Source organism: Bufo bufo, chromosome 10 (assembly GCF_905171765.1).
Source record: "Bufo bufo chromosome 10, aBufBuf1.1, whole genome shotgun sequence".
NCBI lineage: Eukaryota > Metazoa > Chordata > Amphibia > Anura > Bufonidae > Bufo > Bufo bufo.
Genome location: NC_053398.1, coordinates 7260783 through 7285278, shown reverse-complemented (window position 1 = coordinate 7285278; position 24496 = coordinate 7260783). Strand labels below are relative to the sequence as shown.

Here is a 24496-nt window from a genome sequence, read left to right as displayed (position 1 = left end):
TCACGGGGACAGGGATAAACAATCGCCGACCCTTCCAGTAATCTGGCAGAGGAGTCCACGCCACCCTGCGTCACAGGATCGTGCAGGCACTGTATGGCAGTATTATATGGACGCTGTATGGCAGTATTATAAGGACGCTGTATGGCAGTATTATACGGACGCTGTATGGCAGTATTATACGGACGCTGTATGGCAGTATTATACGGACGCTGTATGGCAGTATTATACGGACGCTGTATGGCAGTATTATACGGACGCTGTATGGCAGTATTATACGGACGCTGTATGGCAGTATTATACGGACGCTGTATGGCAGTATTATACGGACGCTGTATGGCAGTATTATACGGACGCTGTATGGCAGTATTATACGGACGCTGTATGGCAGTATTATACGGACGCTGTATGGCAGTATTATACGGACGCTGTATGGCAGTATTATACGGACGCTGTATGGCAGTATTATACGGACGCTGTATGGCAGTATTATACGGACGCTGTATGGCAGTATTATACGGACGCTGTATGGCAGTATTATACGGACGCTGTATGGCAGTATTATGTGGACGCTGTATGGCAGTATTATGTGGACGCTGTATGGCAGTATTATGTGGACGCTGTATGGCAGTATTATGTGGACGCTGTATGGCAGTATTATGTGGACGCTGTATGGCAGTATTATGTGGACGCTGTATGGCAGTATTATGTGGACGCTGTATGGCAGTATTATACGGACGCTGTATGGCAGTATTATACGGACGCTGTATGGCAGTATTATACGGACGCTGTATGGCAGTATTATACGGACGCTGTATGGCAGTATTATAAGGACGCTGTATGGCAGTATTATACGGACGCTGTATGGCAGTATTATACGGACGCTGTATGGCAGTATTATACGGACGCTGTATGGCAGTATTATACGGACGCTGTATGGCAGTATTATACGGACGCTGTATGGCAGTATTATACGGACGCTGTATGGCAGTATTATACGGACGCTGTATGGCAGTATTATACGGACGCTGTATGGCAGTATTATGCGGACGCTGTATGGCAGTATTATACGGACGCTGTATGGCAGTATTATACGGACGCTGTATGGCAGTATTATACGGACGCTGTATGGCAGTATTATACGGACGCTGTATGGCAGTATTATACGGACGCTGTATGGCAGTATTATACGGACGCTGTATGGCAGTATTATACGGACGCTGTATGGCAGTATTATACGGACGCTGTATGGCAGTATTATACGGACGCTGTATGGCAGTATTATACGGACGCTGTATGGCAGTATTATACGGACGCTGTATGGCAGTATTATGTGGACGCTGTATGGCAGTATCATGGGGACGCTGTATGGCAGTATCATGGGGACGCTGTATGGCAGTATCATGCGGACGCTGTATGGCAGTATCATGCGGACGCTGTATGGCAGTATCATGCGGACGCTGTATGGCAGTATCATGCGGACGCTGTATGGCAGTATCATGCGGACGCTGTATGGCAGTATCATGCGGACGCTGTATGGCAGTATCATGCGGACGCTGTATGGCAGTATCATGCGGACGCTGTATGGCACTATCATGCGGACGCTGTATGGCACTATCATGCGGACGCTGTATGGCACTATTATAAAGGTGCTGTATGACAGTATTATATGGGCTGATGTATGGCAGTAGTTGCACTCGTTACTGCTTCTGAACGAGCCGGTTTAGTGTCTGCAGGTCAGACGCTGATCTCTCTGTTCCTCCATGGGGGGGGGGGTTCACATACTTAGTTTTCCTCTCAGCGTCTTTTGTGTAAGTAACTTCATTGGACGTATTGACTTCCCTCTGATTGGCTGTGACCTTGCCGGGAATGTTCCGTACGTAGTGACCAAATAGACTGAGGATGTTCTGCAATACACAACTCACAGCCAGAGCTGCAGCCACATCTGATACTCCCCTCACTCTCCTGTCATGGTCGCCGTTGACTACGTGACATCTCTGATGAATCCACTTTTCCTTAACATAAATCGTCATTTACATTTAGATAGAGAAGCCGCAGCGATGGCGTCCATTAATTAGCCACGAGATAATAGAGCGTTATAAGAGGAGCGGCTGATATCAGTCACATAGGATGTAATGTCTCTGGAGGTTATATCAGCGCTGGAGCGTTATAAGAGGAGCGGCTGATATCAGTCACATATGATGTAATGTCTCTGGAGGTTATATCAGCACTGGAGCGTTATAAGAGAAGCGGCTGATATCAGTCACATATGATGTAATGTCTCTAGAGGTTATATCAGCGCTGGAGCATTATAAGAGGAGCGGCTGATATCAGTCACATATGATGTAATGTCTCTGGAGGTTTTATCAGCGCTGGAGCGTTATAAGAGGAGCGGCTGATATCAGTCACATATGATGTAATGTCTCTGGAGGTTATATCAGCACTGGAGCGTTATAAGAGGAGCGGCTGATGTTAGTCACATATGATGTAATGTCTCTGGAGATTATATCAGCGCTGGAGCGTTATAAGAGGAGTGGCTGATATCAGTCACATATGATGTAATGTCTCTGGAGGTTATATCAGTACTGGAGCGTTATAAGAGGAGCGGCTGATATCAGTCACATGTGATGTAATGTCTCTGGAGGTTATATCAGCACTGGAGCGTTATAAGAGAAGCGGCTGATATCAGTCACATATGATGTAATGTCTCTGGAGGTTATATCAGCGCTGGAGCATTATAAGAGGAGCGGCTGATATCAGTCACATATGATGTAATGTCTCTGGAGGTTATATCAGCACTGGAGCGTTATAAGAGGAGCGGCTGATGTTAGTCACATATGATGTAATGTCTCTGGAGATTATATCAGCGCTGGAGCGTTATAAGAGGAGCGGCTGATATCAGTCACATATGATGTAATGTCTCTGGAGGTTATATCAGTACTGGAGCGTTATAAGAGGAGCGGCTGATATCAGTCACATGTGATGTAATGTCTCTGGAGGTTATATCAGTACTGGAGCGTTATAAGAGGAGCGGCTGATATCAGTCACATAGGATGTAATGTCTCTGGAGGTTATATCAGTACTGGAGCGTTATAAGAGGAGCGGCTGATATCAGTCACATGTGATGTAATGTCTCTGGAGGTTATATCAGCGCTGGAGCGTTATAAGAGGAGCGGCTGATATCAGTCACATATGATGTAATGTCTCTGGAGGTTATATCAGTGCTGGAGCGTTATAAGAGGAGCGGCTGATATCAGTCACATGTGATGTAATGTCTCTGGAGGTTATATCAGCGCTGGAGCGTTATAAGAGGAGCTTCTGATATCAGTCACATGTGATGTAATGTCTCTGGAGGTTATATCAGTGCTGGAGCGTTATAAGAGGAGCGGCTGATATCAGTCACATGTGATGTAATGTCTCTGGAGGTTATATCAGCGCTGGAGCGTTATAAGAGGAGCGGCTGATATCAGTCACATATGATGTAATGTCTCTGGAGGTTATATCAGCGCTGGAGCGTTATAAGAGGAGCGGCTGATATCAGTCACATACGATGTAATGTCTCTGGAGGTTATATCAGTACTGGAGCGTTATAAGAGGGGCGGCTGATATCAGTCACATGTGATGTAATGTCTCTGGAGGTTATATCAGCGCTGGAGCGATATAATAGGAGCGGCTGATATCAGTCACATGTGATGTAATGTCTCTGGAGATTATATCAGCGCTGGAGCGTTACAATAGGATCGTTCTTCCTATCTGTGTCCCAGGAGCTTGCACTCATTTCCAGGAGGAGCAATCATTATAAATCAGCCATTGCCTCCTTATTCCCGACGTCTCGGTTGATCTGTAGTTTATAGTTACCACGACGACGGCTCAGAGCGCAAATGTGTGATTAATATTCCCAAATTCCATCTGGCACATTACACGGAGGAGGGGTGACTATAACAGGGGTCCTGTACATAGCTGGTCCTGCTCTCACAGCTGAGGGTTTGTTACAGTTCTGTGAAATCGCTAGACTGATACTTTGTAACAAAATAAAGAGGGAAGAACCCTGTCTAGACTAGATTCAAGTGTAGCAGACACTCAGCTGTGACCAGATCTTTATCTAGAAAGTGTCAAGAAATAGAAATATGAAGTTGGGTTCTGTCTGTGACCTCAGTTCTTGACTCTACCATAGATGATTACTTTGGGGTTCAGTCTGTGACCTCGGCTTTCGGTTCTCCCTGTAGATGATTATTGTGGGGTTCAGTCTGTGACCTCTGTTCTTGGCTCCTCCTGTAGATTATCACTTTGGGGTTCAGTCTGGGACTTCTGCTCTTGGTTCTTCTTGTAGATGATTACTGTGGGGTTCTGTCTGTTACCTCGGCTCTTTACTCCTCCTGTAGATGATTATTGTGGGGTCAGTCTGGGACCTCGGCTCTTGGCTCCTCCTGTAGATGATTTCTGTGGGGTTCAGTCTGGGACTTCTGCTCTTGGTTCTTCTTAAGCTTGGAGATATGTCGCACACGAGTGACGGGGAATCACTTGGAGGTGCTCCCACTGACAGATAACGCCCAATCTGACAGAAAATAAACTAAAATAAATTGTAGTGGGGCACTCTCTGTAGTAATGATACCAGTAGAATTTAATAGTAGTGCATAAAAGATATATAAAAAATCCAAATGGTAACTCATACAGTTAATATGACAGCAATAATAATGTATGTAAAATAGATTATTGTAAAATTCCGTACATAGTCCATCAAAAGATCCAAAAATCTAGGTGGAATGCTGGTCAACCAAACCTACAGTAATGTAAAAATGTCCAGCATATAAAAGATGTATCAAATAAGATAGATAACCGCCAATTGTCCTCTATAATCCAAATCACCTGAACCAGGCAATCTCCAGTCTTAAGCGCAACCAAGCGCTGACCATGAACAGAGCGGCGTCCCGCTCACTTGTCTACAACAGCGGCGTCCCGCTGTATCTTCCAGATAATGCGATCGCTTATTCTGACAAACTGTAACAATCTTACCGGGAGGACTCTCGTGGATTCTTTCTGCCCTCGACACGGTATACCTCCTGTGTAGTTGTGAGTACCGGTCTCAAGGGCTATCAGTCGTCCGGAAATCTCGTGTCAACGCTGGTTATACACGTGGCCCCGCAATGGATGAGAATTTCCTCTTTATGGCAGGTGTTATACGCAAGACTTGATGTTTTTTCGAATAATGGGTTCCACTCCTCTTCCGGTGATTGATATATGCTTGTCTTGTTTCCAATGCTAGGGGATAGTACCAAACGCGTTTCGGGGTTTAACAAATGACCCCTTCATCAGTTGTTAGTGTCCCCTCTGTTAATGCCCCTCCTTTATAGGGGTCAAGAGTTTCGAGAAAAACCTGACCTGGAATAAATCTCCCGAATATCCATAAACTTCGGATTTTTCAGAAAATCAATATATATGCATATATCTATGAGTATGTATATATTCACATTATTGGAAAATGAATAAGATAGAAAGAGACGGTTATATCTGGCATAACAAGACATCCAAATAATGACAAACATAATTTACTTACATTAAAATATTTAACATAAAAATCATCCTGTTGGCAATTTCCCAAACTAAAAGCTTCTCAAACTTGTAGATGATTATTGTGAGGTTCAGTCTGGGACGTCGGCTCTTGGTTCCTTCTGTAGATGATTATTGTGGGGTTCAGTCTGGGACGTCGGCTCTTGGTTCCTTCTGTAGATGATTATTGTGGGGTGCAGTCTGGGACGTCGGCTCTTGGTTCCTTCTGTAGATGATTATTGTGGGGTTCAGTCTGGGACGTCGGCTCTTGGTTCCTTCTGTAGATGATTATTGTGGGGTGCAGTCTGGGACGTCGGCTCTTGGTTCCTTCTGTAGATGATTATTGTGGGGTTCAGTCTGGGACCTCGGCTTTCGGTTCTCCCTGTGATTATTGTGGGGTTCTGTCTGGGACATCAGCTCTTGGTTCCTCCTGTAGATGATTATTGTGTGGTTCAGTCCGGGACCTCAGATCTTGGTTCTTCCTGTAGATGATAATTGTGGGGTTTAGTATTAGGACTTCGGCTCTTGGCTTCTCCTGTAGATGATTTTTGTGGGGTTCAATCTGGGACGTCTGCTCTTGGTTTTTCCTGTAGAGGATAATTGTGGGGTTCAGTCTGGGACCTCGGCTATTGGCTCCTCCTGTAGATGATTATTTTGGGGTTTTGTCTGGGACCTCGTCTCTTGGTTCCTCCTGTAGATTATTGTGGGGTTCAGTCTGGGACCTCGGCTCTTGGTTCTTCCTGTAGATGATTTTTGTGGGGTTCAGTCTGGGACCTCGGCTCTTGGTTCCTTCTGTGGATTATTGTGGGGTTCAGTCTGGGTCGTCTGCTCTTGGTTCTTCCTGTTGATGATTATTGTGGGATTCAGTCTGGGTCGTCGACTTTCGGTTCTCCCTGTAAATGATTATTGTGGGGTTCTGTCTGGGACATCAGCTCTTGGTTCCTCCTGTAGATGATTATTGTGGGGTTCAGTCCGGAACCTCAGATCTTGGTTCCTCCTGTAGATGATTATTGTGGGGTTCAGTCCGGAACCTCAGATCTTGGTTCCTCCTGTAGATGATTATTGTGGGGTTTAGTCTGGGTCGTCGGCTCTTGGTTCTTCCTGTAGATGATAATTGTGGGGTTTAGTATTAGGAGTTTGGCTCTTGGCTTCTCCTGTTGATGATTTTTGTGGGGTTCAGTCTAGGACTTCGGCTCTTGGTTCTTCCTGTAGATGATTATTGTGGGGTTCAATCTGGGACGTCTGCTCTTGGTTTTTCCTGTAGATGATAATTGTGGGGTTCAGTCTGGGACCTCTGCTTTTGGTTCTCCCTGTAGATTATTGTGAGGTTCAGTCTGGGACGTCGGCTATTGGCTCCTCCTGTAGAGGATTATTGTGGGGTTCTGTCTGGGACCTCAGCTCTTGGTTCCTCCTGTAGAGGATTATTGTGGGGTTCAGTCTGCGACCTCGGCTCTTGGTTCTTCCTGTAGATGATTTTTGTGGGGTTCAGTCTGGGACCTCGGCTCTTGGTTCCTCCTGTAGATGATTATTGTGGGGTTCAGACTGGGTCGTCGGCTCTTGGTTCTTCCTGTTGATTATTGTGGGGTTCAGACTGGGTCGTCGGCTCTTGGTTCTTCCTGTTGATGATTATTGTGGGATTCAGTCTGGGTCGTCGGCTCTTGGTTCTTTCTGTAGATGATAATTGTGTGGTTTAGTATTAGGACCAAAGCTCTTGACTACTCCTGTAGATGATTTCTGTGGGGTTCAGTCCAGGACCTCAGCTCTTGATTCTTCCTGTGGATGATAATCGTGGGGTTTAGTATTAGGGACTTCAGCTCTTGGCTTCTCCTGTAGATGATTTTTGTGGGGTTCAGTCTGGGACTTCGGCTCTTGGTTCTCCCTGTAGATGAATATTGTGGGGTTCAGTGTGGGACCTTGGCTCTTGGCTGCTCCTGTAGATGATTATTGTGGGGTTCAGTCTGGGACCTCGGCTTTTGGTTCTCCCTGTAGATGATTATTGTGGGGTTCTGTCTTTGACTTTGTCTCTTGGTTCCTCCTGTAGATTATTGTGGGGTTGAGTCTGGGACTTCTGCTCTTGGTTCTTATTGTAAATAATTATTGTAAGGTTCAGTCTGGGACGTCTGCTATTGGCTCCTCCTGTAGATGATTATTGTGGGGTTCTGTCTGGGAACTCGGCTCTTGGTTCCTCCTGTAGATGATTATTGTGGGATTCTGTCTGGGACCTCAGTTCTTGGTTCCTTCTGTAGATTATTGTGGGGTTCAGTCTGGGATGTTGGCTCTTGGTTCTTCCTGTAGATGATTATTGTGGGGTTCAGTCTGGGACGTCGACTCTTGGTTCTTCCTGTAGATGCTAATTGTGTGGTTTAGTATTAGGACTTCGGCTCTTGGTTTTTATGGTAGATGATTACTGTGGGATTCAGTCTGGGACTTCAGCTCTTGGTTCTTCTTGTAGATGATTATTGTGAGGTTCAGTATTATGACCTCGGCTCTTGACTCCTCCTGTAGATGATTTCTATGGGGTTCAGTCCAGGACCTCAGGTCTTGATTCTTCATGTAGATGATAATCGTGGGGTTTATTAGGGACTTCAGCTCTTGGCTTCTCCTGTAGATGATTATTGTGGGGTTCAGTCTGGGTCGTCGGCTCTTGGTTCTTCCTGTAGATGATAATTGTGTGGTTTAGTATTAGGACTTCAGCTCTTGGCTTCTCCTGTAGATAAATATTGTGGGGTTCAGTCCAGGGCCTCAGCTCTTGATTCTTCCTGTGGATGATAATCGTGGGGTTTAGTATTAGGAACTTCAGCCCTTGGCTTCTCCTGTAGATGATTTTTGTGGGGTTCAGTCTTGGACTTCGGCCCTTGGTTCTTCCTGTAGATGATTTATCGTGGGGTTCAGTCTGGGACTCTGCTTTTGGTTCTCCCTGTAGCTGAATATTGTGTGGTTCAGTCTGGTACCCCGGCTCTTGGCTCCTCCTGTAGATTATTACTTTGGGGTTCAGTCTGGAACTTCGGCTCTTGGTTCTTCTTGTAGATTATTGTGAGGTTCCATCTTGGACCTCGGCTCTTGGCTCCTCCTGTAGATAATTTTTGTGGGGTTCAGTTTTGGACTTCGGCTCTTGGCTCTTCTTGTAGATGATTATTGTAGGGTTCAGTCTGGTACCTCGGCTCTTGACTCCTCCTGTAGATGATTTCTGTGGGGTTCACTCTCCAGCTTGTCTCTGTCTCTGGTCAGATCTCAGGTTCTGTGTTGCATATTATATTATTATGCTTGTATGTGATTTTATTATTATCCCTGTATGTTATTCCTCTCTATTAGATTATCTTCCCTGGATGTTACATTATCATTGCTGTGTATAATATTACCACCATATATTCTGTGATTATTTGGTCTGACTTTTCTTTTCTCCTCTGCAGTCACAACCAGCAGGCAACGTCGTTCAGACACCCGGTGACGGGCGAGATTTCCCCGGAGAATGCAGAGTTTGACCTCCGTGGAGAGTAGGTATCTTCTTCTCCTCTGGGTGGTGGTTGTGGTGTCTCTGTCTCTGCGCTCTTTTTCTGTTTGTCCGATTTTGGACTTTTCTGTGATGTAACAGCATAACTGTGACTGCAGCTCTGGATGTGGCTGGTAAATGTGAACTGTACCATATATTCAGCTGCTTCACGTCCTCCCCTTGAAGATTCATTACCTGGGAGCCTGGTGCCCGCTGTCGGCTCAGGTTTCTGCTCAGGCGGTCGGCCCTGTTCACACTATTTTCTTTTGGCAGAACGCGTATAATGCAGTCACTTAACTTTTGCTGCCGGTTCGGGCGGCAAGTGATGTGGGCGGCAGGTTATAGCAGCCGCTGCTTCTAGTAATTACTACCCCCGGGGAGAAACCTCGTTCTTCCGCTGTGCCCGTTACTATGGTTACTGTAGACACAATAACATGGGTAGACCTGCTCCGTACCACCCTGAGGGGGCGCCATTATCCATGTGCCCGCCTTTGTCATCATAGAAATAACATTTGGATCTCCTACAGAGCTGACAATCTGATCCTAAACCAGAGGAGACTAGCGGGATACAGGATGCGACAAAGCCATTGATGAAAATGTCGCCAGCGTCATGCGCCCTGCTTCATAGACGTTTCCTCTGCACCCATCGCGGCCGGATTTACCCCGACCAAGCAGATCTCATTGCCCTCCCTGCAGTCACTGTAAGGAATTATTCTTATCTTCCCCCCTCACCCTCTCTGGAGCACATCTTGGTGCCCTCGCTGAAATTGCCCCCTCTAGTGAAGACCTTGGTGACCTCCCTGCAGTCGCCCTCCCTGGGGCAGATCTCAATGCCCTCTCTGGAGCAGATCTCGGTGCCCTCGCTGCAGTCGCCCTCTCTGGAGCAGATCTCGGTGCCCTCGCTGCAGTCGCCCTCTCTGTAGCAGATCACGGTGCCCTCGCTGCAGTCGCCCTCTCTGCGGCAGATCTCGGTGCCCTCGCTGCATTCGCCCTCTCTGGGGCAGATCTCGCTGCAGTTGCCCTCTCTGGGGCAGATCTCGGTCCCCCCGCTGCAGTCCCCCTCTCTGGGGCAGATCTCGGTCCCCCCGCTGCAGTCGCCCTCTCTGGGGCAGATCTCGGTGCCCTCGCTGCAGTTGCCCTCTCTGGGGCAGATCTCGGTGCCCTCGCTGCAGTTGCCCTCTCTGGGGCAGATCTCGGTGCCCTCGCTGCAGTTGCCCTCTCTGAGGCAGATCTCGGTGCCCTCGCTGCAGTCGCCCTCTCTGGGGCAGATCTTGGTGCCCTCCCTGCAGTCACCCTCTCTGGAGCACATCTTGGTGCCCTCGCTGAGATTGCCCCCTCTAGGGCAGACCTTGGTGACCTCTCTGCAGTCGCCCTCCCTGGGGCAGATCTCAATGCCCTCTCTGGAGCAGATCTCTGTGCCCTCGCTGCAGTCGCCCTCTCTGGGGCAGATCTCGGTGCCCTCGCTGCAGTCGCCCTCTCTGGGGCAGATCTCGGTGCCCTCGCTGCAGTCGCCCTCTCTGGGGCAGATCTTGGTGCCCTCCCTGCAGTCACCCTCTCTGGAGCACATCTTGGTGCCCTCGCTGAGATTGCCCCCTCTAGGGCAGACCTTGGTGACCTCTCTGCAGTCGCCCTCCCTGGGGCAGATCTCAATGCCCTCTCTGGAGCAGATCTCTGTGCCCTCGCTGCAGTCGCCCTCTCTGGGGCAGATCTCTGTGCCCTCGCTGCAGTCGCCCTCTCTGGGGCAGATCTCGGTGCCCTCGCTGCAGTCGCCCTCTCTGGGGCAGATCTCGGTGCCCTCGCTGCAGTCGCCCTCTCTGGGGCAGATCTCGGTGCCCTCGCTGCAGTCGCCCTCTCTGGGGCAGATCTCGGTGCCCTCGCTGCAGTCGCCCTCTCTGGGGCAGATCTCGGTGCCCCCGCTGCATTTGCCCTCTCTGGGGCAGATCTCGGTGCCCTCGCTGCAGTCGCCCTCTCTGGGGCAGATCTCGGTGCCCTCGCTGCAGTCGCCCTCTCTGGGGCAGATCTCGGTGCCCTCGCTGCAGTCGCCCTCTCTGGGGAAGATCTCGGTGCCCTCGCTGCAGTCGCCCTCTCTGGGGCAGATCTCGGTGCCCTCGCTGCAGTCGCCCTCTCTGGGGCAGATCTCGGTGCCCCCGCTGCAGTCGCCCTCTCTGGGGCAGATCTCGGTGCCCTCGCTGCAGTCGCACTCTCTGGGGCAGATCTCGGTGCCCCCGCTGCATTTGCCCTCTCTGGGGCAGATCTCGGTGCCCCCGCTGCATTTGCCCTCTCTGGGGCAGATCTCGGTGCCCCCGCTGCATTTGCCCTCTCTGGGGCAGATCTCGGTGCCCCCGCTGCATTTGCCCTCTCTGGGGCAGATCTCGGTGCCCCCGCTGCATTTGCCCTCTCTGGGGCAGATCTCGGTGCCCCCGCTGCATTTGCCCTCTCTGGGGCAGATCTCGGTGCCCCCGCTGCATTTGCCCTCTCTGGGGCAGATCTCGGTGCCCCCGCTGCATTTGCCCTCTCTGGGGCAGATCTCGGTGCCCCCTGCATTTTCCCTCCCTGGGGCAGATCTCGATGCCCTCGCTGCAATCGCCCTCGCTGCAGTACCTTCACCATCTCTCAGCCTGGGCAGCGCACAGTGCCTTCACTGCAGTCCTCCAGTGTGAGCAGCGCACAGTGCCTTCACTGCAGTCCTCCAGTGTGAGCAGCGCACAGTGCCTTCCCTGCAGTCATTCACCCAGGGCAGAGCAGCTCCAGCGATAGATGAGGACAGGTGACTGCGCGATCTGGCTCTGCTGCACCGTCCTCACACTAAATCATTGTCTTCCCCAGGGACAGCTCCATCATGTCTCCTCAGCAGATAAACCAAAGACCCTACAGCATGGTGAGCGAAGGGTCCACGGCTGTGACTACGTCCACTGCAGAGTCCAGGCCCCCCCCTAAGGTAAGTCCCAACTGCATGTGTGTAGCCAAGGGTTCATGATTCTGACCCTCACATCCTGCACAAGGAACTAGCATCTGCGGGAGGGGAAGGGTTAACTGCAGAAGTTTATGGCAGTAGCAGAAGTCAACTGCAGGCATGGACCAAGGAGCCAAGGGCAAGGCAAGAACCTATAGAAGCCCCATGATCATGTGGACTGTAGGACAGAACCTATAGAACCCCCCCATTATCCTGTGCACTGGGGGCAGCTGTGACATGTGAAGCCCTCAGGCTGCAGTGCGGTTACTGAATACTTAGAGGTAAGAGCGTGATCGCTGCGTCCCACCGGGGAGACGACCGCCTCATTGTTTACACCGACAGCTGCTGCAGGGAATCACAATCAGACCTGCCCCCTCCCCAACCATCCGGTGCTGAGCGCCCCCACCAAACTGAGGGGATTTGCAATGCAAATGATGAGTACGGAACAATGTGTCTGCAAGAAATCCGGGGAAGTGGTGGCCCCAACCAATGCAGTCAAATATATATATATACACATATGCACACTATGTGCGGGAACATACTATATCCTTATCCACAGAAGATACTATATATTTTTTGCAGGGCAATTTTTAGTTTTTAGTGATACAATTTTGGAATGTATATGCTTTTCTGATCACTTTTTATTCAGTTGTTTTTGGAAGATGAAGGGGGGGAAGGAAATGCGACTCTGCCATTCATGTATGGAATAAATACGTTTATATTTTAATAGTTTGGGCATTTTGTGCGCAACAATGATCTTTACTTTTTGTTTTCTTTCTTTTTTTTTTTTAAATAGGGAAATGTTTTTTATTTTAAAAAAGTTCCTGGGGGACTTTAACATGAGAGTCTGATTGCTTCTCCCATAGATTGCAATCATTTACCATTGCAACCTATAAGATATTTACCGTGTTCTTACGGAGCCCCGCCACAGGCAGACCTCCATAGGAGCATCTCTGTGGAAGGCCTTGGAGTCTTCCAAAGGCCCAACGCTGCCAGAGCAACCGAACGTGTCCCTTGAACTTGGCACGGGGAATCCATTCGAGCTCCGGAAGTGCAGAGCCGCAGGGGAAAGATATCTCAGATATGCCGTGGTCGCAATTGACCACAGTATGTGAGGGGTTAAAGGTCTATGATCCTTGTGATTGCAGACAATGCCTCTGGGTATCTGCTATGTAACGCAGCCGGCGGCTATGGCACCCGCTCAGCTTCTGAGAAATTCCTTCCATTGGTAACAGTGTACTCTGTAGCACACTAGTCAGTCTCACATACGGAAGCTTGTAAGTTTGATACAATTTTAAAGTAGAGACTGAACAAATTAAAAATATACAGGGGTTTCCCCATACATTGTCACAATGCCAAAAGTGTTTGGGGATAGCCCAGGGATGACTCTGTATATGGAAATAGTCATATATGGTGTCAGGCAGGGGGCTCCCAGAGAAGTGACTCTGTATATGGTGTCAGGCAGGGGGCTCCCAGAGAAGTGACTCTGTATATGGTGTCAGGCAGGGGGCTCCCAGAGAAGTGACTCTGTATATGGTGTCAGGCAGGGGGCTCCCAGAGAAGTGACTGTGTATATGGTGTCAGGCAGGGGGCTCCCAGAGAAATGACTCTGTATATGGTGCCAGGCCGGGGGCTCCCAGAGAAGTGACTGTGTATATGGAGTCAGGCAGGGGGCTCCCAGAGAAGTGACTGTGTATATGGAGTCAGGCAGGGGGCTCCCAGAGAAGTGACTGTGTATATGGAGTCAGGCAGGGGGCTCCCAGAGAAGTGACTCTGTATATGGTGTCAGGCAGGGGGCTCCCAGAGAAGTGACTCTGTATATGGTGTCAGGCAGGGGGCTCCCAGAGAAGTGACTCTGTATATGGTGTCAGGCAGGGGGCTCCCAGAGAAGTGACTCTGTATATGGCGTCAGGCAGGAGGCTCCCAGAGAAGTGACTCTGTATATGGCGTCAGGCAGGGGGCTCCCAGAGAAGTGACTCTGTATATGGCGTCAGGCAGGGGGCTCCCAGAGAAGTGACTCTTTATATGGTGTCAGGCAGGGGGCTCCCAGAGAAGTGACTCTGTATATGGTGTCAGGCAGGGGGCTCCCAGAGAAGTGACTCTTTATATGGTGTCAGGCAGGGGGCTCCCAGAGAAGTGACTCTTTATATGGTGTCAGGCAGGGGGCTCCTAAGAAGCGCAGGTGATGTGTGTTAGATGTGTGTTTGCCCACTTGAAATGAAAGACATTTAGCCCACCATGAGAATTCCTGGTAAGGTATATTACCAATTCGCTCCTGACTGTATACACATGGTACATACACCATATCCACCGATGATACTGTATGCACAGATGCTGGATATCCTCCTGTGGTGGCGGTCATACAGATGCTGGATATCCTCCTGTGGTGGCGGTCATGCAGACGCTGGATATCCTCCTGTGGTGGCGGTCATGCAGACACTGGATATCCTCCTGTGGTGGCGGTCATACAGATGCTGGATATCCTCCTGTGGTGGCGGTCATACAGATGCTGGATATCCTCCTGTGGTGGCGGTCATACAGATGCTGGATATCCTCCTGTGGTGGCGGTCGTACAGATGCTGGATATCCTCATGTGGTGGCGGTCATACAGATGATGGATATCCTCCTGTGGTGGCGGTCATACAGATGCTGGATATCCTCCTGTGGTGGCGGTCATACAGATGCTGGATATCCTCCTGTGGTGGCGGTCATGCAGACACTGGATATCCTCCTGTGGTGGCGGTCATACAGATGCTGGATATCCTCCTGTGGTGGCGGTCATACAGATGCTGGATATCCTCCTGTGGTGGCGGTCATACAGATGCTGGATATCCTCCTGTGGTGGCGGTCATGCAGACACTGGATATCCTCCTGTGGTGGCGGTCATACAGATGCTGGATATCCTCCTGTGGTGGCGGTCATACAGATGCTGGATATCCTCCTGTGGTGGCGGTCATGCAGACACTGGATATCCTCCTGTGGTGGCGGTCATACAGACGCTGGATATCCTCCTGTGGTGGCGGTCATACAGATGCTGGATATCCTCCTGTGGTGGCGGTCATACAGACGCTGGATATCCTCCTGTGGTGGCGGTCGTACAGATGCTGGATATCCTCATGTGGTGGCGGTCATACAGATGCTGGATATCCTCCTGTGGTGGCGGTCATACAGATGCTGGATATCCTCATGTGGTGGCGGTCATACAGATGCTGGATATCCTCCTGTGGTGGCGGTCATACAGATGCTGGATATCCTCCTGTGGTGGCGGTCATACAGATGCTGGATATCCTGGACATACTGAAGACTTGTTAATGTTCCCTCCACCAATACCAGATAGGAACAGCCATGGTAGATGAGGACGTCCCCCACCATGACACCTGCTGCTGGGCCTGTGTGTCTCCACACTATACATCCCTTTTTCTAGGGGGTCTTCGTTCATTTTCCAGTAGGGTATATAATTTCCCTCCATGCTCCAGTTTTAGCGTATTGCGATCTCCGTATATCCTGTGATGTCAGCCGCCATCTTTATCGCCCTAGTTGTGTCCAGTGTCTGTTGCTGCCATTATCTTCCTTTTACGCTTTTTTTGCGCTGATGTAGTTTCAGGCGTCTAAAACCGTGGGGAAGGCGTACAGCTTCGGCAAGAGAGACCAATCTGTAAAGAGGAACCCGATCATGCCGGTGCTGGCGCGGGGATGGCTGTACAAACAGGTGGGTGCAGTGCCAGCGGGGCCCGCAGCGTGGTATGGGCATACTTCACCACCATGTTCTTACGTCTCGCTGTGCCCCCTACAGGACAGTTCAGGGATGAAGATGTGGAAAAGGCGATGGTTCCTGCTCTCTGATCATTGTCTCTTCTACTATAAAGGTGAGATGATGGGGGGAGTAGTCTGTCACATGTACTAAGATATAATACAGCGCGTCGTATTCCTCATCCGCCCATCTCTCCCCCTATCAGACAGCAGGGAGGAGGCCGTTCTGGGCAGCATTCCCCTCCTGAGCTACGTCATCCGCCCCACGGGACCCGAGGATCGGACAAACCGCAAGTTCTCCTTTAAGGTACGGTGGTCTGTATGTGAGGGGGATGGCGCTGCCGCCTTTGAAAACCGTATGCACTGAACCCCTCCCCCGCAGTGTCGCAGCCAGTCAGATTTCTGCTTTCATGCTCAAACCTGAAAATCCACTGGGATCAGACCGTGAATCTGTTATGATCTGTGACACGTATCGTCCTTGTGGGCCGTTCACTATGGCGCCATTTTCAGTGGTAGCCCAGCAGATATCAGCGTGGAAGCCCTGCATGTCTGAGGCAACCAGTGCGGCCCTCGGATCTGGCGAGCGCTCAGCCGCAGGCTCGTTAATCACACAAGACTCGTTATGACCTCATTCATCACTAATTAACTTCCGCATTCCTTCCATCGGATGCCAAACAAATCTGTTCCTCATGAATCACCCTGGCGCCTCATGTGCCCCCCCCCCACCATAATAAAAACGTAATAATGAAAAAAGCAACTTCAGCCCAAAAGTCTTGCACCAAAACTTTGAACGTATGATGACCATGCAGCCGGTGGCGATTCTCCTCATGCATGGCGGCTCATGTACGGTAAGAGTCCTGTGTGGTTCCAGACTGCGCAGTTATATCGGTTCATGTACGGTAAGAGTCCAATGTGGTTCCAGACTGAGCAGTCATGGCGGCTCATGTACAGTAAGAGTCCTGTGTGGTTCCAGACTGAGCAGTCATGGAGGCTCATGTACGGTAAGAGGACTGTGTGGTTCCAGACTGCGCAGTCATGGCGGCTCATGTAGAGTAAGAGTCCTGTGTGGTTCCAGACTGAGCAGTCATGGCGGCTCATGTACGGTAAGAGTCCTGTGTGGTTCCAGACTGTGCAGTCATGGAGGCTCATGTACAGTAAGAGTCCTGTGTGGTTCCAGACTGTGCAGTCATGGCGGCTCATATACAGTAAGAGTCCTGTATGGTTCCAGACTGCGCAGTCATGGCGGCTCATGTAGAGTAAGAGTCCTGTGTGGTTCCAGACTGTGCAGTCATGGCGGCTCATGTACGGTAAGAGTCCTGTATGGTTCCAGACTGCGCAGTCATGGAGGCTCATGTACAGTAAGAGTCCTGTATGGTTCCAGACTGCGCAGTCATGGAGGCTCATGTACAGTAAGAGTCCTGTATGGTTCCAGACTGCGCAGTCATGGAGGCTCATGTACAGTAAGAGTCCTGTATGGTTCCAGACTGCGCAGTCATGGAGGCTCATGTACAGTAAGAGTACTGTATGGTTCCAGACTGTGCAGTCATGGCGGCTCATGTACGGTAAGAGTCCTGTGTGGTTCCAGACTGTGCAGTCATGGAGGCTCATGTACAGTAAGAGTCCTGTGTGGTTCCAGACTGTGCAGTCATGGCAGCTCATATACAGTAAGAGTCCTGTATGGTTCCAGACTGCGCAGTCATGGCGGCTCATGTAGAGTAAGAGTCCTGTGTGGTTCCAGACTGTGCAGTCATGGCGGCTCATGTACGGTAAGAGTCCTGTATGGTTCCAGACTGCGCAGTCATGGAGGCTCATGTACAGTAAGAGTCCTGTATGGTTCCAGACTGCGCAGTCATGGAGGCTCATGTACAGTAAGAGTCCTGTATGGTTCCAGACTGTGCAGTCATGGCGGCTCATGTACGGTAAGAGTCCTGTATGGTTCCAGACTGCGCAGTCATGGAGGCTCATGTACAGTAAGAGTCCTGTGTGGTTCCAGACTGTGCAGTCATGGCGGCTCATGTACGGTAAGAGTCCTGTATGGTTCCAGACTGAGCAGTCATGGAGGCTAATGTACAGTAAGAGGACTGTATAGTTCCAGACTGAGCAGTCATGGCAGCTCATGTACAGTAAGAGTCATGTGTGGTTCCAGACTGAGCAGTCATGGAGGCTCATGTACGGTAAGAGTCCTGTGTGGTTCCAGACTGCGCAGTCATTGCGGCTCATGTACAGTAAGAGTCCTGTATGGTTCCAGACTGCGCAGTTATATCGGTTCATGTACGGTAAGAGTCCAATGTGGTTCCAGACTGAGCAGTCATGGCGGCTCATGTACGGTAAGAGTCCTGTGTGGTTCCAGACTGCGCAGTCATGGAGGCTCATGTACAGTAAGAGTCCTGTCTGGTTTCAGACTGCGCAGTCATGGCGGCTCATGTACGGTAAGAGTCCTGTATGGTTCCAGACTGTGCAATCATAGCCCCTCATGTACGGTAAGAGTCCTGTATGGTTCCAGACTGAGCAGTCATGGAGGCTCATGTACAGTAAGAGTCCTGTATGGTTCCAGACTGAGCAGTCATGGCAGCTCATGTACAGTAAGAGTCATGTGTGGTTCCAGACTGAGCAGTCATGGAGGCTCATGTACGGTAAGAGTCCAATGTGGTTCCAGACTGAGCAGTTATATTGGCTCATGTACAGTAAGAGTCCTGTGTGGTTCCAGACTGCGCAGTCATGGCGGCTCATGTACGGTAAGAGTCCTGTGTGGTTCCAGACTGCGCAGTCATGGCGGCTCATGTACAGTAAGAGGACTGTATGGTTCCAGACTGTGCAATCATAGCCGCTCATGTACGGTAAGAGTCCTGTGTGGTTCCAGACTGCGCAGTTATATCGGTTCATGTACGGTAAGAGTCCAATGTGGTTCCAGACTGAGCAGTCATGGCGGCTCATGTACAGTAAGAGTCCTGTATGGTTCCAGACTGCACAGTCATGGCGGCTCATGTACGGTAAGAGTCCTGTATGGTTCCAGACTGCGCAGTCATGGAGGCTCATGTACAGTAAGAGTCCTGTGTGGTTCCAGACTGCGCTGTCATTGCGGCTCATGTACAGTAAGAGTCATGTGTGGTTCCAGACTGAGCAGTCATGGAGGCTCATGTACGGTAAGAGTCCTGTATGGTTCCAGACTGCACAGTCATGGCGGCTCATGTACGGTAAGAGTCCTGTATGGTTCCAGACTGCGCAGTCATGGAGGCTCATGTACAGTAAGAGTCCTGTGTGGTTCCAGACTGCGCTGTCATTGCGGCTCATGTACAGTAAGAGTCATGTGTGGTTCCAGACTGAGCAGTCATGGAGGCTCATGTACGGTAAGAGTCCTGTGTGGTTCCAGACTGCGCAGTCATGGCCGCTCATGTACAGTAAGAGTCCTGTGTGGTTCCAGACTGCGCAGTCATGGAGGCTCATGTACAGTAAGAGTCCTGTGTGGTTCCAGACTGCACAGTCATGGCGGCTCATGTACAGTAAGAGTCCTGTGTGGTTCCAGACTGCACAGTCATGGCGGCTCATGTACGGTAAGAGTCCTGTGTGGTTCCAGACTGCGCAGTCATGGAGGCTCATGTACAGTAAGAGTCCTGTGTGGTTCCAGACTGCGCAGTCATGGCGGCTCATGTACAGTAAGAGTCCTGTGTGGTTCCAGACTGCACAGTCATGGCGGCTCATGTACAGTAAGAGTCCTGTGTGGTTTCAGACTGCACAGTCATGGCGGCTCATGTACAGTAAGAGTCCTGTGTGGTTTCAGACTGCGCAGTCATGGCGGCTCATGTACAGTAAGAGTCCTGTGTGGTTCCAGACTGCGCAGTCATGGCCGCTCATGTACGGTAAGAGTCCTGTGTGGTTCCAGACTGCGCAGTCATGGCGGCTCATGTACAGTAAGAGTCCTGTGTGGTTCCAGACTGCGCAGTCATGGAGGCTCATGTACGGTAAGAGTCCTGTGTGGTTCCAGACTGCGCAGTCATGGAGGCTCATGTACGGTAAGAGTCCTGTGTGGTTCCAGACTGCACAGTACCCAGACTCTTATCCTACGATTTGTCTGTGCAGTGATTCCATCACCAGCCGATCCGATCGGGACGTGGATTGTCGGCTGAGGAGAGGCTCGGATCCGCTAGAATTGCTGATCCCAGCAGCCGCACTCAATGCCTGTCACTTTGTGTTAGTGATGCGTCAGGCGCCCCCCCACTGCTGTCACCCTGCCGGGCCGGGGGTGGGCGCGCTCGGTCTGCCCCGTCATTGTTCTCTGCAGTCAGTCACACCATTATGTGCAGAGGTTCGTGTTATTGTGCGGCAGCAGCCGGAGAGATGGTGAGAGTTGCTGCAGTTCTCCTGTCCGCTGGGAGTTATGGACTTTTCGTCCGGTAAATGGATGTTAATATTGCTGTGTAATTAGGGGCCACGTTACCACGTGTGCCGCAACCACCAGGAGCGGCAGGTGACGTGGCACCTTTATGTTACAGGCCGTGCACTCTGGGATGCGGGCGTACATCCAGCAGACGGGGTCTCTCCAGGATCACCCCAGCATGAGGACCTACTACTTCAGTGCTGACACCCAGGAGGATATGAGCGGCTGGATCCGAGTGATGAACCAGGCGGCAGCGGTCCAGAGTGCCCCGGACAGCAGGCGGTAAGTCATCAGCCATAGAGCATGACTCGGTGACATATATTACACAGAAGAAGCTGTGACCCCCCCCTGACATGTGTCAGTCTTTACTGTAGTTCTGGCATTCTGTTCATGGAGGCACTCCCTCTCAGGTTCAGTCATAATCCGCCTGTGATGAGGACTTCACCCCTGAGCACTGATTTATGGGGGGGCTCCCTATAGTAGTTTCCATTCCTATTATTGCTGAGCCTGCAGCTCACACCCCGGTGTTTATTACATACGCCCCCTCCATGCTGACTGTGCCCTTCTCCAGACTCTTCAGCTTCTTGCTAATTGTCCCATTGACTGCGGAGTGTTAGTGCCACTCGCTCGCAATCCCGCCGCCCAGTCCGGATGCTTTTCATAGATTATCTGTCCGGGCGCTGGAAGCCCTGAGCTCAGCAGTAATGAAGCTTGCAAGTGCTCATCGCCTGCAGTCCCCGGCCGCCCGGATCCTCCTCGCCCGCACCATGTCACCCCAGATCTCTGCAGTGGGCTCATGGCAGAGTCCTCACTCCTACTTTGCTGTTTCTTGCAGGGAGGTTGTGGACATGGAGTGGCCGGCGGCTCCGGTGAACGACCACACTGAATATGCAAAATCAGAAGGCATCCAGACGAGGAGCGTCTATCAGAAGGCAGAGGAGCTGCGGCGAAACTCTGCGGAGGAGCGGCCGCACACAGACCTGGGGGACAAGGGGCGCCACCAGGATGTGAGCGAGGCGGACAAGGAACACCGGCGGAAAGGAGGGGACAAGGGGCAACCCCAGGATCTGACGGAGAAGGAGCGCTACCGCAGCGTGGGAGACCAGGAACGATCCCACAACACAAGGACCCGCGAGAGCTACATCACCCACAAAAACACCTTAAATTCTAATGGAGGAAAGTTCACCCTGTCCAATGGCCGCCCCTCCGCATTCACAGACTTTTCTAAGTCCTACAGGCCTCAAGTGTCACAAACGCCTCAACCCCAGAACATCGAGAGGAACGGGACCCTCCCGCCTTCTTTCCGAGTGAGCACTGGGCCCCTGGAGCAAAATGGAACCGACACCTTCACCAGACGTGCACCCGAAAACCCTGAGAAACAAGTACAGAGGAAAAGCATGATGGGCCAGGTGGAGCAGTGGGTAAAGGTCCAGAAGGGAGAAGGTAAAAGGTAATAAGATATCTGTAGTCTCTGCAAACAGAGGCTCTGTGCCGGTGTCCGAGGTGATGACTGTATATAGTGGGGTGTAATCCCGGGGGGCTCGGTGCTGGCGTCCAAGGTGATGACTGTATGTAGCGGGGTGTAGTCCCAGGGGGCTCGGTGCTGGCGTCCAAGGTGATGACTGTATATAGTGGGGTGTAATCCTGGGGGGCTCAGTGTCGATGTCCGAGGTGATGACTGTATATAGTGGGGTGTAATCCTGGGGGGGCCAGTGCTGGTGTCCGAGTTGATGACTGTATATAGTGCGCTGTATTCCCGGGGGGCACAGTGTCGATGTCCGAGGTGATGACTGTACATAGTGGGGTGTAATCCCGGGGGGCTCAGTGTCGATGTCTGGGTTGATGACTGTATATAGTGGGGTGTAATCCTGGGGGGGCTCGGTGTTGATGTCTGGGTTGATGACTGTATATAGTGGGGTGTAATCCTGGGGGGCTCGGTGTCGATGTCTGGGTTGATGACTGTATATAGTGGGGTGTAATCCTGGGGGGCTCGGTGTCGATGTCTGGGTTGATGACTGTATATAGTGGGGTGTAATCCTGGGGGGCTCGGTGTCGATGTCCGAGGTGATGACTGTATATAGTGCGGTATATTCCCGGGGGGCTCAGTGTCGATGTCCGAGATGATGACTGTATATGGTGGGGTGTAATCCTGGGGGGCTCGGTGTCGATGTCTGGGTTGATGACTATATAGTGCGGTATATTCCCGGGGGGCTCAGTGTCGATGTCCGAGATGATGACTGTATATAGTGGGGTGTAATCCTGGGGGGCTCGGTGTCGATGTCTGGGTTGATGACTATATACAGTGCGGTGTAATCCTGGGGGGGCCCAGTGCTGGTGTCCCAGATGATGACTGTATATAGTGGGGTGTAATCCTGGGGGGCTCGGTGTCGATGTCTGAGTTGATGACTGTATACAGTGCGGTGTAATCCTGGGGGGCTCGGTGTCGATGTATGAGTTGATGACTGTATATAGTGCGCTGTATTCCCGGGGGGCACAGTGTCGGTGTCCAGGGTGATGACTGTATATAGTGCGGTGTATTCCTGGGGGGCTCAGTGTCGATGTCCGAGGTGATGACTGTATATAGTGGGGTGTAATCCTGGGGGGGCCAGTGCTGGTGTCCGAGTTGATGACTGTATATAGTGCGCTGTATTCCCGGGGGGCACAGTGTCGATGTCCGAGGTGATGACTGTATATAGTGGGGTATAATCCTGGGGGGCTCAGTGCTGGTGTCCGAGGTGATGCTGATGTGATCCGCTGACTTTACGCTATAAGTCCCGTTAAAGTTTTGTTAAAAGTATTCAGTCTGGGGAAATAGGATTTTCGTGACAATGGCGCCACCTGCAGTTTACACACAGTACAGCCTCACACCGACATGAAATCACTGAGGAGTCCTGGTCATATACAATCCAGAGCCGTGTAGTCAGGAGGGGATCGCCCTGCCACCTGATGATAGAACTGCGGGTAATACATCGACGTCCATGTTAATTGGCCTATTCTATCCATTACTGATGACAACCTGCCTGTATATCATGTTTGAGAGGTTGTCACAGCCCCGCCCCCTGCTGGTGACATCACTGATCTAATTATGTTGTGTTCTTTACCCAGTGTCGGACCTGAGCTCCCCCTCTCTGAAAGATACCAGACTTTGCCAAAGACCATGAGGCAGTCATCGGGTGGTTCTCCTCCTCCGAGTCGTCATCTGCCCAGTGACTACAAGTATGCCCAGGATCGGGTCAGTCACCTGAAGATGTCCAACCAGGAGCGCCAGGCAACCAAGGAGGGCATGGTGTGGCAGCTGTACGAGTGGCAGCAAAGGCAGCAGTTCAAACATGGCAGCCCGACTGGACAGATTTACATGGGCGCCTTGGACGAGCGCTCCCGGGCCAAGAGCTTGTTGGACTTCCCGCGGTGCGTTTCTGTCCCTCCTTCTCCATCCGACATCCAACCGCCAGCGCCCCCAAAGGTGTTTCCTCCCCGCAGACCCCACACTCCAGCGGAAAGGCTGAGTGTGCGGCCAGAGGAAGGACCGGTCGATGTCCCCTACATCGGGTCACCTCAGAAGGTGCGGGTCCATGCTATAAAGGTAATGACCAGTAGTCAGCCAGCGGCCATACCAGTGCCCCTCCCCCGCAGTGCCATTTGTCAGGGTGGTCTCCAGTCCGCCAAGGCTGCTCTCCTCTCACTTGTCTCTTTCCCCCCAGTCCTCGGCTCATACGGACCGCCGCTCCATGCCGTCCATGGGATACATGACGCACACCGTAAGTGCCCCCAGTTTGCACGGCCAGTCGGTAAGAACCTTTCCTGATCCTTTTATTTTGCCATTTTGTACTTTCTACCAAAAACACGAAAAATGGAAAATTCCTTCCAGCAGCCCTGAGCCAGAGACCTGCACCCCTCCCTTCCCCATTGTACGTCTCTCCCCCAAAGTGCGGCCGCCTGAGGCGCAGAGTTACATCCGAAAATACACAATGGCCAAAATAAAGCCGTGTCAGGTGACCTGTGCGCCATTCCACGCCTGCCCCACCCCCGCACATCCATCCCCACTAACACAGAGCCTGCATTATAGCAGAGTCTCCCACCTACAACTCCCACTATGTCAAGGTACACTGGGAGTTGTAGCTTCACCACATCTGAGACTGTTGGTCTGTCAACTGCAGCTGCTTTGTTGTCACTGTCCCTTAACCCTCGCTTGCCTGCAGCTCACCCCACCACTGAGCGTCCTGCACCCGCAGATAAGGCGAGGCACTGCTCGTAGACGTGCGGTCACTACAGTGTCCTCACATGAACCAGCGGTGCCTCGCGCCTCCACATCTCCTTCCTGGCAGATTAATTCAATTAGTGTAATGTGCACTGCAGCAGCGAGACGAGCCCTGGAATCCAGGAA

The 24496-nt window shown here is 51.2% G+C and overlaps 2 protein-coding genes across 12 annotated transcripts in view; both read left to right on the top strand.

The window, feature by feature from the left end:
* The window catches only part of PLEKHA7 (pleckstrin homology domain containing A7), an 83733-nt gene that overhangs the window by 38873 nt on the left and 20364 nt on the right, over positions 1-24496 (top strand). For 5 of the 11 annotated variants that reach the window (XM_040410182.1, XM_040410184.1, XM_040410180.1 and 2 more), the window contains 9 exons: positions 8955-9038; positions 11861-11972; positions 15592-15696; positions 15781-15853; positions 15944-16044; positions 20228-20394; positions 20948-21562; positions 23218-23695; positions 23814-23900. In XM_040410182.1, coding sequence (XP_040266116.1) covers positions 8955-9038; positions 11861-11972; positions 15592-15696; positions 15781-15853; positions 15944-16044; positions 20228-20394; positions 20948-21562; positions 23218-23695; positions 23814-23900 — 1822 coding nt within the window. Of the gene's footprint in view, positions 1-8954; positions 9043-11860; positions 11973-15591; positions 15697-15780; positions 15854-15943; positions 16045-20227; positions 20395-20947; positions 21563-23217; positions 23696-23813; positions 23901-24496 lie in introns of all 11 variants that reach the window. The other 6 variants (XM_040410188.1, XM_040410189.1, XM_040410190.1 and 3 more) reach the window with 3 other exon arrangements.
* On the top strand, positions 17868-20219 carry LOC120980851. The gene is made up of 3 exons (XM_040410192.1): positions 17868-18166; positions 18423-18549; positions 18768-20219. The coding sequence occupies exons 1-3, from the start codon at positions 17905-17907 to the stop codon at positions 20077-20079; spliced, it is 1701 nt and encodes a 566-aa protein (XP_040266126.1). The 5' UTR covers positions 17868-17904; the 3' UTR covers positions 20080-20219.